We start from the raw sequence: 14,722 nt of genomic DNA on the forward strand, positions 1-14,722 counted from the left end.
TGAAAAAAAGGCAAATCTCTTGCTCTCACAACGTCAACATCATATACCAAATATTGGGAAAAATTATTGGCTGAAAGCCATGTCTCATCGGTGGAAATGGCCGGAAAGTTTGGTGTGAACAAAACTTCTGTTAATTGTCATCTTTTCCATCTACACGATTCAAAACTTGCGTATGTATGCAGTGCATGTAAGTTCAATTACATGTGGAGTTATGATCGAATTGATAACATGATAACGCAGTTAGCACTTCATCAATAGGAAATATAAGTGGCACAACGGTGTTGACATTCAATGGCGAGTGTTGATCAAGATTGTTAAGGTTTTAAAAGAGAGAGTCTATCAATGTTTTTTTGTAGACTTTATTGAAGAGAGAAAAAAGATGAATTCATCAAAAATCATAATGAACTCACTAGGAACTATTTGCCAAGGTTAAACTAGGCTAACCTATCTAGCCATAAAACCTACTCACCTAATCTTAGATTCCACTCATCCCATCTTAAGGGTTACTTGTTTAAGGTTATGAACTATTTGTCAAGGTTGATGAGTTCAACAGAAAGATAGTGACTACTTTGAGTGCTAATGACTTCAAATATAGATCAGGGACCTTATACTGTTATACATTTAATCGGCAACTCTACTAAAGACAATTCACGATGATTGTTCATATATATATATATATATATGCCTTGTTATGATTTTTTTTTATTTATTATTATTCATTTTTAAGAGGTTAAAGTGTAGCTTTTCTCATAGCACCAAAAACTCTATAAATAAATAGTCGAAGGTTAATTTTCACACATAAAGGTTCTGAACAATTTTTGGCACGAGCTAAATTATCTCTGAGATTCCTTCTCTAATTACATCTCCTACATCATCACCCCCATCTTCTTTTTCAATATTTTCTTTATTCTCTATTCTGTGAGGTTTGTAAAACTTGTTACTAAATACTAATTATGACATTACCCACAAACAAATCTGCAATCAACATTCTAAAAAATGCAATGAGCATGAACCGAAATGTGAAAAAGTCTGTATTTTAAGTGACCAAATCATCTAAAATGACTCTCTCTAATTTTTATCTACCACCGAAGCGCAATATTTTCACATACATGTTTATTTCGCATTCTGCCTATAAGTATACAACCACTCATCCACCTGAGCATCCTCATCTATGTAACACTTAATTTTTGAAGTTTGCCGATCAATATGAAAAAAAAAAAAAAACCAATCTATCACTCTCACAGCATCAACACCATAGATCAAATACTTGGAAAAATTATTTGTTGAAAGTCATATCTCATTAGTGGTAATGCTGACAAGTTTGGTGTGAAGGAAACATCTGCTAACTGTCATCTTTTCCATACATATGATTCAAAACATGTGTATTTATGCAATGCATGTGATTTCAATTATGTGTGGAGTTATGATCGAATTGATAACATGATAGAGCAGTTAGCACTTCATTAATAATAAATATATGTGGTTGGTGTGGGTACAACGATGTTGTCATTCAATGGTTGCTGTTGAAGCTTCGAAAGAGGGGGTCAATCAATATTTTATTTATAAACTTTATTATTTATTTAAATATCTTAAGGACCTAATTCAGTTAGGATCCGACACGAGTTGGTTGGATTGAAGAGAGGAAGAAGATGACTTCATAAAAAATCATAATGAACTCACTAAAATACATTAAAGTCAAGGTTTATCTGGGCTAGCCTATCTAGTCATAAAACCTACTCACCCAATCTTAGGGGTTACTCGCTCAGTACTAGGAATTATTTGTCATGGTCAGTGATCTCATTAGAAAGATAGTGACTACACTTGAATACTAATAACTTCAAATATAGATCAAGGGCCACATCCCTCAAATCAGCAACTCTACTAATAGAAATGTCACGATGATTGTTCACATATGCTCACTAATATTCTTATCATATATATTCTTACAAATATATAGAGGCCTTATCATGTTATTTTTTAATTCATTTTGAAAGGTTAAAGAGTAGCTTTTCTCATTGCACAAAAAACTTGTTATTAAGATTATGACATTACCCACACGAGCATCATAGTAAATGGTGGAGAATTTGTCAATATGAAAAACCAAGAGTTCTTGATCAATATACAATTTATAAAAAAATGGAGGAAAGTATCAAAAAGATGATCTAGGAGATAAATGTATATAAAAAATTTGGCTAATATTTAATAAAAATATATATTTTTTTTCAATTAATAATATTTTAAAATTTCATTATCAAGATTCTCAAATAGAATTTCATTTATACTAAATTCATATTATCACATTCAATTATTTAAAAATAAAATAAAATAATATGTAAACAATTAGCACAAAAATATAATATTACAAATCAAGAGTTGTCTATCATGCAAAAAATCACGCTACCTACCCTCGCTTACCTAAATTTTATCGGCTGTTTGGTAATTATTTATTTGTACGAATATGAGAACGCAATTAATACATCTGAACTCAAAAACAAAATAAAAAAATATTTAATAAATCGAAGCCCACCACCACCCACCCACTCACATATCAAAAAGACTCTGAATAACACCAAAGCCCACATGCAGCATACCCATGTACGTAAAGTCCGATTCAGAGTCACTTTTGCAGGTGGAAATATGACCGCACACCAAACACGAAAGGAAAGTGGGTAGCGACGGCGTGCATACAAGAACCCGTCTCGCCACCAACCCAACCCTTCTGCATCTCTACCCCAGCCTCGTGATCTTTCTCCACGTGTACATCATATTGACCATCCATTCAGCTCATCTTTTTGGACGCCAAGGATTTCTCCTCAACTAACCCCGACGATCCCTCTCTATTTAAATCCTGCTCTACCTGTCCCAACTCAGGAAATTCGCTCCCTTCGAGAGCTGATTTTTCCTCTCTGTATACACCCACTCTTCTTCTTCTTCTTCTTCGTATTGATCCTCGAGAGATTCGTTTCTATGGAGCATGTGAAGGGAAATGGTTATGCGAACGGCGCCAAGGCTATGGAGGGGCTCTGTCTGAAGGGGCGGGACCAGCTGGGGTGGGCGGCGGCGGCGAAGGCGTTGGAGGGGAGTCATCTCGACGAGGTGAAGCGGATGGTAAAGGAGTTCCGGAGTCCGGTGGTTAGGCTTGAAGGAGCAGAGCTGAAGATATCACAGGTGGCCGCCGTAGCTGCCGGCGCCGCTTCCACCGTAGAGCTCGCAGAGTCCGCTCGGGCCGGCGTGAAGGCCAGTAGCGACTGGGTCATGGAGAGCATGGATTCAGGAGGCGACACCTACGGCGTCACCACCGGCTTCGGTGCCACCTCGCACCGCCGGACGAAGCAGGGCGGCGCACTTCAGAAAGAACTCATCAGGTACAAACAATGAAAAAAATTAGAAAAAATATAATCTCATCATTGATTCAAACCAAATAAAAACGTTAGGTAGGGTTGGTTCAGTGTGGTTGGTAGCGGACTGGCAGTTGGCTTAAATTGGTGATGTCATGATCTAAATTTTCACCAATTTATTTTTTTCTCACCATCCCCACCTAACTCCTTCGCTTTTTAATTTTTAATGAAAAATGTATTAGTTTTCTTTTTTGGATTATATGTTTTCCAAAAGGTAATTTTGGACAGTTGCAGTACAGATGGGCAAAAGAATTTTTCTTATTTTTTAACATTTAGGCTAAAGAAGACAAACATAAATAGAAAATTTTCAGCCAATAGATCAGAATAGCGTAGAGTAATTACCACATATGTTATATTATATGTTTCATCTATTCAATTAGAATCTCTGTATCTTCTTCTCTGGAAACATTTCGAGCTGTCTGTTTTCTTGCGCTTGTCTTTTTCCACAGCTCATTTGCCAAATAATTCCCCTTTTTTTCCTTTCTCGAGTGTTTAATTTAGTTGGATCAGAAGTTGAGAATCTGCCCAAGTTTGCATATTTTCATGATTGGCTGGAAGTGATGTCGTTTTAACGCAACAATTTTTTTTTTTCAGATTCCTTAATGCCGGAATCTTCGGCTCCGGGAAGGATAACACGCTGCCACCAGCTGCAACCAGGGCGGCGATGCTTGTGAGGATCAACACGCTCCTCCAAGGCTATTCCGGTATCCGCTTCGAAATCCTGGAAGCCATTACCAACCTCCTCAACAACAAGATCACGCCTTGCCTGCCGCTGAGAGGAACCATCACTGCCTCCGGCGATCTTGTCCCCCTGTCCTACATTGCCGCAATCTTAACCGGACGCCCCAACGTGAAAGCTATTACCGCCGAGGGTGCCACCATTGACGCCGCTGAGGCCTTTCGCCTTGCCGGAATCTCTGGCGGGTTTTTCGAACTGCAGCCTAAGGAAGGTCTCGCCCTCGTCAACGGTACAGCCGTCGGTTCTGGTCTCGCCTCCACTGTTCTCTTTGAAGCAAATATCCTTTCAGTAATGGCGGAGGTTCTCTCTGCTGTCTTCTGTGAGGTAATGCAGGGGAAGCCGGAGTACACCGACCACCTCACCCACAAGCTGAAGCACCACCCTGGCCAGATCGAGGCAGCCGCCATCATGGAGCATGTCTTGGAAGGAAGCTCCTACATGAAGGTGGCGAAGAAGCTCCACGAAATGGATCCTCTGCAGAAGCCGAAACAGGACCGCTATGCTCTCCGCACTTCACCCCAATGGCTCGGCCCTCAGATTGAAGTAATTCGTGCAGCAACCAAGTCTATTGAGAGGGAGATCAATTCAGTGAACGATAACCCTCTGATTGATGTCTCAAGGAACATTGCTCTCCATGGAGGGAACTTCCAGGGCACCCCCATCGGCGTCTCCATGGACAATACAAGGCTCGCCATTGCCGCAATTGGGAAGCTCATGTTTGCTCAAATCTCAGAACTTGTAAATGACTTCTACAACAACGGTTTGCCATCCAATCTCTCCGGCGGGCGAAACCCGAGCTTGGATTATGGTTTCAAGGGCGCAGAGATAGCCATGGCTTCCTACTGTTCTGAGCTTCAGTACCTGGCGAATCCAGTGACGAACCATGTGCAAAGCGCCGAGCAACACAACCAGGACGTGAACTCTTTGGGACTGATATCATCGAGGAAGACGGCGGAGGCGGTAGAGATACTGAAGCTTATGACTTCCACTTTCTTGGTAGCGCTCTGCCAAGCCATTGATTTGAGACATTTGGAAGAGAACTTGAAGAGTGCTGTGAAGAACACGGTGAGCCAGGTGGCTAAGAGGGTGCTCACCATTGGGGTTAAGGGCGAGCTCCACCCCTCGAGGTTCTGCGAGAAGGATTTGATCAAGGTGATCGACAGGGAGTATGTGTTTGCCTATGCCGATGATCCCTGCAGCTCTACTTATCCTCTGATGCAGAATCTGAGGCAGGTGCTGGTTGAACATGCTCTAAACAATGGCGAGAAGGAGAAGGAAGCTGACTCCTCCATCTTCCAAAAGATCACAGCTTTTGAGGAGGAGTTGAAAGCAGTCTTGCCGAAGGAGGTGGAGGCCACAAGGTTGGCTTTTGAGAATGGAACGTCGACGATCGGGAACAGGATCAAGGATTGTAGGTCTTATCCTATTTACAGGTTTGTGAGGGAGGAGCTAGGAACCAGTTTCCTCACTGGCGAGGAGGTGAGATCTCCTGGGGAAGAGTTCGACAAGGTCTTTAACGCTATTTGCGAGGGAAAGGCCATTGATCCCCTACTCGAGTGCTTACAGGAATGGGATGGAGCTCCTCTCCCGATCTGCTAGGCTTGTGTTGGGCGGAGGAGATGATCATGCCAAAAATGCTGTTTTGATCTCTCTTCTTCTCTGTACCTATGGAATTGTTGTGATCTCAAAGTTGTATGCCAGTTTATGTCGTTTAGTTACTTCCTTGTTTTATGTAACAAAGCATCCATTCGATGCAAGTCCCAATGTAGCATAAAAGAACCTTAAAATTAAGCAATATGGTGAAATTAGTTGTGGGCTGTTTTTTTAAGATTGGAAAATGATGACCTAAGTTTTTTTTTTAATACCTGAGTCCGGCTTTTTTTGTTTGCCTCTTTACTCTGGTTGTAATTTTGGTGCATTCTTTTGTGTCCCATTGTATTGGGGATTGGTTTTTTTTGTAATGGTTAGTTTTTAATATACGGGCAAATGCCTAAAATTTCCAAAAAAAAAAAGTTTTTTTTTTTAAAAAAATTTTGGACTAAGCCCGTATATTAATCAAAAGAAATTACAAGTGAGTAACAAAAACAAAAAGCCCCAAAAGGAGGCAGGCTCAAGAGAGCCCAAAAAAGAACACCATACAAACAAGTCAACAAACAAACCGCAACAAGTAAATCCCAAAAAATTAGAGCATATTCGCCAAAAACAAATATTAGCCAAAAACCAAAACAAAACTATCACAAATGCTTTATGCCTGAACTAAAGGATAAAATTTGTAAGATCATTGAGAAATCGAACCCCTGGTTGCCCGAAGACCATCCAAGGGGCGCCTGTATGAAGGGACTCATCATTGTCCAACGCAAATACTAACATCCACAGGAGAGGCGCAAAAAGAAATCTGTTCATCATGAAAGATGCAACAAAGGCACAGCTCGAGGGTCTCATTTTATAACAATTCCATGATTTTAGAAGCATGCTTTCACTTGAGCACTTTCTCAAACACAACTCTTTTAATACTAATAGCAATAGTAGAATGGCTATTGGAAGTGGTTCTGATTCTATTTTTGTTTCTTTCTTTCCAAATAAAGTATGTGGAGAAACAAGCCATTAATAGATAAAAGTATTTAATCGGCTTCTGAGCAAAAAAATTGTCATCAATCCATTCAAGTAAGTGCAAAACAGTGGGTTTGAGCAATAGACCATTAGTTGTCGGAATAAGGTGGGAGATAATAGAGAAGGAGAATGAGCATTCAAAGAACAGATGAGGCGTGCTTTCAGGGAAGGAAAAACGCAAACCGCAGGTAACAGGACTTAGATATTACTCTTGAGCAAAGCATTAGCCATTTTTAAACCTACCACAATAGAAAGCCACACAAAAATAGAGAATATCAATACATACTTTGAGTGCCAAACAAGCTTAACAATTTAGCAATTGATTATAAAAACCTTTGACTTAAGCACCAAAATTGCCATCAGTCGATTAATCCCAAATTAATCAGGAAATATAATTTTCGTGGATGGGGATTTCACAGATTGCCTTGCGAACAAAGATGGGAAGGAAATCAGGAAGACACCACTGATTCCCCAAAATAAAGTATTTTAGAGAAGTATCAGGTTGAAAATCATTCAACAAAAAGTGTCTATCAACAGTATCATGTAAAGTAGCATTGTTGCACCAGTAATACCAGTGCAATGAAATAGGAGCTGTGGCAGTAATTCTAAATTTAAAGAAAGATTTAGCTTCAAAAGTTGTTTTACACATTGATTTCCAGAAATTATAAGCATAATTTAGAGCAGGACGCCGCGGGGATTTATATATTTGAATAAGCCAAGAGGATAAAGAAGAAGCCCGGTTGTACATTTTAGAAATCACAGAGCAATTGAAAGCATACTGAAGAGCAGCCAATGAAGGAATACCCAAGCCCCCATGGATTTTAGGCTTTCAGACATTATCCCATGAAACCATATGAATTTTTTTGTAGCTGATGACAAATCACAAAAAAAAAACAAAAACAAAAATCTTGAAGAATATCTCTTAAAAATTTTGATAACTATTTTGGATAGGATAGATCCTCGGATCCAATAAGCAATGGAATTCAAGATAGTAAACTTCAAAATTATAAACAACCAACAAACGAGAGAAGGTTAACTTTCCACCATGATATCTTTTTAGTAATGCATTCCATAAGAGGCATAAAATCAGTAACATTTAGTCTATTAAAAGAGAGTGGGATGCCCAAGTAAGACATTTCAGGATTGATATTATGAATAGAGATGGCTTGACATATATCATCCTGATTTCTCAAATTCTTAGGGAGCATAATAGAGCTCTTATCAAAATTAACATGAAGCCCAATGGCATTAACATATGTGTTGAGAATTCTGGACAATTTGGTACAATTGTCAAAGCTAGCTTCACCAAATACCAACACCCATCAGCATAAAGAATGCGAGAAAGAGAGAATCCATTAATAGAAATCCCCTTAAATCCACCTTTATTTAAGAGAGAAGAGAAAACATCCATGATCAGACAGAATAGGTAAGGGCTAAGAGGACAGCCTTGCCTCAAACCCACGGATAATGAAAAATACCCTTCAAGAGCACCATTTATAATAATGGAGAAGTTCACATCATAAATATAGGCTTTGATATAGCTAACAAATTTATTAGTGAAACCTTTCTGAACCAACCATGCAATACAAAATTCCCTAGAAATAGTATCAAAAGCTTTACGAATGTCTGATTTTGCACAAAAGTACTTTATGCCACCCCTTTTATAAGAAATATTAAGAATTTCATTGGTAAGTAGAATGTTATTAGTTGACACTCTTGATTTAACAAATTATGTTTGATTACCTCTGATTATTAAAGGAATGATAGTCTTAAGCCTGTTAGCAATAATCTTAGAGATAATTTTATAAGAGACATTGCATAAAGCAATGCCTCTAAAATCGAAGCAACAAGTTGCATACTTGTGTTTAGGGATATGAGGAAGAGCCGTAGTTTTGCCCCATTAGGAATAAAACATTTAAAAAAGAATGAACTTACAGCCTTAAAAACTATAGGACCAATAATATGCCACCCTAATTTGTAAAAATGAAAATTATAGCCATTCGGTCTAGGAGCAGAGGAAGAAGATCCAAAAAAACACTTTCTTATCTCTGCCTCAGAAACCTGCTAAGTGAGATAAGAAAATATATGATCAGAAAAAGAAGGGCCAATAAATAAAATAGCCATATCCATTAAGGAAGGAGGAGCAGGGTTGTATAAGGCTTGAAAATATTAGATAATAGAATAAATCACATCAGATCTAGAAGTATTGGAAGTAGAGCCAAATAAGTTCACATCAGCTTAGGTTTTACTGTTCTTGCTCCTGATTTTGGCATAGAGAAATTTTAAATCACCCTCTACATGCTTTATCCATTTAACTTTTTCCCTTTGGATAATCCATGATGCTATCATACTAGAAAATTCAGAAATTATGGAGTTAATCCCTTTAAGAGAGGCATTAAGCAATGAGTTGTGTGGGACAACATGAATCTTCCCTAACCAATCCATTTGAAGTTTATGGAGTTCATCAAGATGAGAGTTAATATTGGAAGAGCTGGCCCAAAACTCCTTTCTAATATCACCTTTAAGCTGTCTGAGGGTGTTGCAAAAGAAAGATAAAAGGTTACTAGTTAAAGGCTTTGGGAAAGCCTCAATAAGTAAAACTCAATACTTATCAAAATTGATCCAAAATTTTTTGAAAAGAAATATGTGATTGGAGTGAATAGTTTCCCTAGAATGTGAGACAATTGGACTATGATCTGAGCAAGAAGGGCTTTGAAATGAACAAAAAGAGCTAGGGAAGGAACTTTTCCAAGCTTCATTAACTAGAGCCCTATCTAATTTGACATAAATGGGATTATCAGTGCATTAATTGAACCAGGTAAATTTACATCCAACTGAATGCAAATCTATTAAATTATTACCAAATATCATAGAATTGAGCTTGGATAAGTATCTATTAGGAAGAGTAGAGCCTCCCACTTTTTTAGATGCATAGTGACAACAATTAAAATCACCCATAAGAATCTAAGGGGCAAATTTGGGTAATGAGAGCCCAAAGGGCCGAACGGTCAACACTACTTTTGGAGGCATAGATGACAATGGGGTGGAACTAAGGGAAACTTCCAACAGAAATTGAGCTCAAAATAAGCTGAGCAGTAATATGAGCAGACTGAAATGGACCTAAGTTAATCACTTAACCATTGGTACGTCTTTAAAACACTTGCTTCGACACAATTTTTAGGTCAAATTTGAATTAAAAATTTTTAAAATTGATTTCATAATCATCAAATTTTCAATTTAAGTAAATTTATAGTCAAATAAAATATCTCCATAAGATAAATTAATCAACACTAGTGATTTATATTGAAGAAATCAGAGAAACAAAAAAAGAGAAAATGCTTGATCATGTACAGAACATTTTATTTTTTAACTTCAATATCACGAACAGAACTAAGAGTTAGATCACATATATTAAAACTTAAAAACCAACTAATACAAAAGAGTCAAATGACACATTTTTTCACAATCAAATCGTTTAAGTTTTAATAAAAAATGCGTAAATAATTAAAATTATTTTGTATTAATTCAAACATAACCCTTTAATGCAAAATTCCTACTCTAAGATTTGATTGAAATCTCTCAAATTTTTTAAAATTGAGAGCTTTTGTGAATCCATCAGTAGCTTGATCTTCTGTAAAATAATACTTGATTGCAATAGTTCCTTTTGCCACAACTTCTTTTATAAAATGATATCGGAGTTCTATATGCTTTGATCTATCATGAAACACTAGATTTTTCATCATAAATATTGTGAATTTATTATCAGAAAATATATATGTTGTCTTTAATTGAGGTTGTTGAAAGTCTTTTTTTTCTCCTCATCTAAATTGCTTGGCATATAGCTGATGAAGCTGCAATATATTTAGCTTATGAATATGATAATGTAGTACTAGCTTGCTTCTTCATGCTCCATGATATTGCTCCAAACCCAAAATTGAATATAAATTCACTTGTGATCTTCCTATATTCTATGGAACCTACCCAATCACTATCAGTAAAACTAACTAAATTAAAGCTAGAAACTTATTTGTACCAAATCTCATAATTGGTTGTCTCCTGAATGTAGCAAATAATGTGTTTGATTGCTTCAAGATGATGTACAGATGAATTGTGTATGAATCTTGAAATAAGATTGACTGAGTGCATAACCTGATATGTGTCAAATACATAAGACCACCCATAATTCCTCTAAATATTTTCTCATTTGCTTTTATTGTACCATCATTCTGAACTAACTTGTTATTTTTTTCATAGGTGTTGAAAAAGTCTTGCAAGTTAGCTTGTTATTCTTCTTTAGTATTTCCAATGACTTTTTTTAGATATAAAAATTCCATCATCTACTTGAATAATTTGTAAACCTAAAAAATAGTGTAACAATCTCAAATCAATCATATCAAATTCTTTCATCATATCTACCTTGAATTTTTCAATCAACGTATTAGATGATTCAGAATAGATAATGTCATCAATATAAACACAAATAATAAACAAATCATCATTTTTAACCAACACATACAAAGTAGGCTCACTTTCATTTCTATGAAATCCCATCTTTTAGAAATATGAATGAAGCCTCCAATACCATGCTCTTGGTGCTTATTTAAGCATAAAGTGTCTTCTTTAGTTTATAAACTTTTTCTACTTTGCCTTTAATAAATAAACCTTGTGGTTAATCAATGTATATATACTCTTCCAAATCACCATTCAGAAATCCAAATTTAACATCAAATTGAAAAACTTCCTACTTCATTTGTGTAGCTAATTAAAGCAATAACCTAATAGTTTCAAACCTAGCAACAGAAGAAAATATTTTTATGCATAACCTTTGACAACAAGCCTTGCTTTGTATTTTTTTATACTTCCATTTGAATTGTAATTCACTTTATAGATCCACTTCACACCAATTTGATCTTTTCCTCGTGGCATATTAACAAGCTCCCAAGTATCATTCATCTCAATACTTTGAATCTCCTCTTTCATAGCATTTTTCCAATCATCTTTTTTACAAGCGTCTTCATAACATAATGGTTTTGTAACCATAAGGGCAAATGTATAATAATACAACTCATGCAATGATCTCATCTTTCTATGATGCATTTCCTTAGATGTGCTTGAATCAATTGATCTTGACCTTGAAAGATATGAATTATATGACAAACCATCACTACTTGATTATTAGTGATATAAATTTATTGATTTTCCTCAAATTCAATTGCTTTTTTTCCTTTATCATGAATTATAGATTCACTCCAATCCCACATATCAGCTTCATCAGAAGTAACATCTCCACTGATAATGATCTTCTGAGACCGTGGATCAAATAATATATATGCCTTTGACTGAATGTTGTAACCAATGAATATCAATTTTCTAGATTTACTATCCAACTTGCTTCTATTATGACCATCCTCCAATGCATATGCAATACTTTCAAATACGTTTAAATGATTGATGACAAGATTTGTATCATTTCATGCTTCATAAGGTGTAATATTTTGAACAGCCTTTGTTAGAGAAATATTCAAAATATAAATAGCAGTTGCAAGAACTTTAGCCCAAAATGTTTTTGGTAAATTCTTCATCATCAACATACTTCTTATCATCTCTATAACAATTCTATTCTTCCTTTCCACAACCCCATTTTGTTATAGTGAATTAGGAGCAGTTAATTATCTAAAGTATCACAAAATTTGTCAAATTCATTTGATGTAAATTCTCCACCTCTATGTGTGCGTAGAATTTTAATATTCTTGCCACTTTGATTCTCCACCAATACTTTAAAATGCATAAAATTTTCAAAGGCTTCTAATTTATGCTTAAAAAATATATCCAATTCATTCTACTGTAATCAACAATAAATAGAAGAAAAAATTGACACCCACCATGAGACAGTGTATTCATTGGGACATATAAATCTGTGTGATTTTTCATATGAAAAGACTTTTTAACTTGCTTTCCCATAACACAAGCTTCACAAATTTCACTATAGTCAACTTAGGCAAACCTTAAATCATCTTATTATACAACAATAACAACAACATCAAGCCTTTGTCCCACTATGTGGGGTCGGCTACATGAATCCATTTTTGCCATTGTGCCCTATTAAAAGTCAAATTCTTATTTAAATATAATAAAGAAATATCATTTCTAATATTTTCTAACTAAGTCTTTTTAGGTTTACCTTAATATTTCTTAACATAAATAAAATCTAATACCTCAACTTTCCTAACTAGGTCATTAGAAGGTGTGAGAAAATAAAATCTAAAACTCTATGATATAATTTTTTATTTAAAAGATTCTTTATAAATAATTAATTAATTTAATAATATAAAATAAATGAATCTATTTTACTTAAATAAAGAAAGAAAAGGAGGGAGAGAGAGAGAATAATTTTAAAATAATTTTAAAATAAAATATATTTTTATTTAAATATAGAAAATAGTTTGCTTTACTTATATTTTGAATATTCTCCTTCGATTGAATCCGTATAGTCGGATATTAGACCGCCTCAAAGGACATACTAATATCTTTCTATTGATTCTAAAGAAAGAGAACGACGATTCACTTTCCTAATCAGGTATGGTATAAGGAATATACAAATCATCCGAAAGGATGATTAATATCTGCCTTATTTACCTAATTAAATTAGTGAATTGTTGATTTATTCCTAAAATCAAGCATACAGACGATATTTGATTTACTTGTGAAAGTAAATCAGATACCTATCTATTTCTTGACTGTAAGAAATGAATCTAAACAAAATATATGCGTAGCAAGGTTTTCTTTTAAAAATAACACTTTTTATTTTCTCACACGATTCGCTTTATTTATATTTAGAATATCCTCTCCCGATTAAATCTGCATAGTTGGATATTATACTGCCCCGAAGGGTAGACTAATACCCTTCTATTGATTTTAAAGGGAGAAGTAGTACAATTCGTTCTCCTAATCAGGTGTAATATAGAGAATATTCAAATTATCCTAAAGGGATGATGAGTACATTCTCTAATCGATCCGATTAGATTAATAAATTGTAAATTTATTTCTATAAGCAATTATATAAGATATTTGATTTGTTTATGAAAACAAATCAACTATCTATATATTTCTTAATGATAGAAATAACTCCTAAATGTGAATAAAACCTAATCTACGTCCACAGATCTTCCCCCCACCTGAGAAAAGAACTAAGGTAGGGTTTAGATTATTCTGGGATCTAGACTCCCTACAGGGGCAAGCCCTTGTAGTTAATTACATCTTCTAAGAGAACACTCTCGATTTAAATGAATACTAAATGATTTCTAAAATTATATATATATTTAATTAAATATTCGGGCATAATTAAATTTTCATGATCAGGCTTTAGATTATATAGTTATTATTTGATTTTAGAAGAACCTAGAATTGATTGGAGGAATAAGAATGTGCAGAAAGAAGTGTATACAACCTGGACTTATCACCTGCCTAGAGTGGACTGCCAGCTAACAATCCTAATCACAACAATTCATAGATGATGCAAGATTTTAAGATGGCTCTATCCTAGGAATCAAGGAGTTATTAAAGAATATAAAATAAATGCAAATGAATATGCTTACAAAAACCAAAAATCTACTTGTATGCGAATGATGTATGAAACAGTTATATATGAAAGAGCTAATTTTATTAATATAATTTATCGGTTACATCCCAGAAATTTGCAGTAAAGTAATGGTGGCCAGGTCCCACCGACAACAAACCTGGGTTCTAAGCCTACATGAAAGTAGAATTAAATATAACTACTTATGGTCTTCAGGCTCTGGGTATTCTGTGGAATTCCAAAAAGGAACGTCCTCTTAAAGGAGGACATTACTTTTTGGAGCCCCATTTGTATATATAAAAGCAGTTATTTTTAATTCTTTTATAGACTTTAGACGCTGTACAGACTCAATCTATATACAACAATCTAGAAAATAAAGCTTTACATTTTCATTTATGA

At 35.2% G+C, this 14,722-nt stretch overlaps 1 protein-coding gene across 1 annotated transcript; it reads left to right on the forward strand.

The window, feature by feature from the left end:
* The first annotated feature begins 2,876 nt into the window (after window positions 1–2,876).
* On the forward strand, window positions 2,877–5,975 carry LOC110113904 (phenylalanine ammonia-lyase). The gene is made up of 2 exons (XM_020846621.2): window positions 2,877–3,365; window positions 3,993–5,975. The coding sequence occupies exons 1-2, from the start codon at window positions 2,968–2,970 to the stop codon at window positions 5,734–5,736; spliced, it is 2,142 nt and encodes a 713-aa protein (XP_020702280.1). The 5' UTR covers window positions 2,877–2,967; the 3' UTR covers window positions 5,737–5,975.
* The last annotated feature ends 8,747 nt before the right edge of the window (window positions 5,976–14,722 follow it).

Source organism: Dendrobium catenatum, unplaced genomic scaffold, assembly GCF_001605985.2.
Source record: "Dendrobium catenatum unplaced genomic scaffold, ASM160598v2 fragScaff_scaffold_1392, whole genome shotgun sequence".
NCBI lineage: Eukaryota > Viridiplantae > Streptophyta > Magnoliopsida > Asparagales > Orchidaceae > Dendrobium > Dendrobium catenatum.

Excerpts from the sequence above, each read along its gene's own strand:
- LOC110113904 (XM_020846621.2), top strand. The coding sequence starts at position 2,968 with ATGGAGCATGTGAAGGGAAATGGTTATGCGAACGGCGCCAAGGCTATG. Across the intron at positions 3,366-3,992 it reads CTTCAGAAAGAACTCATCAG|ATTCCTTAATGCCGGAATCT; the intron begins GTACAAACAATG and ends TTTTTTTTTCAG.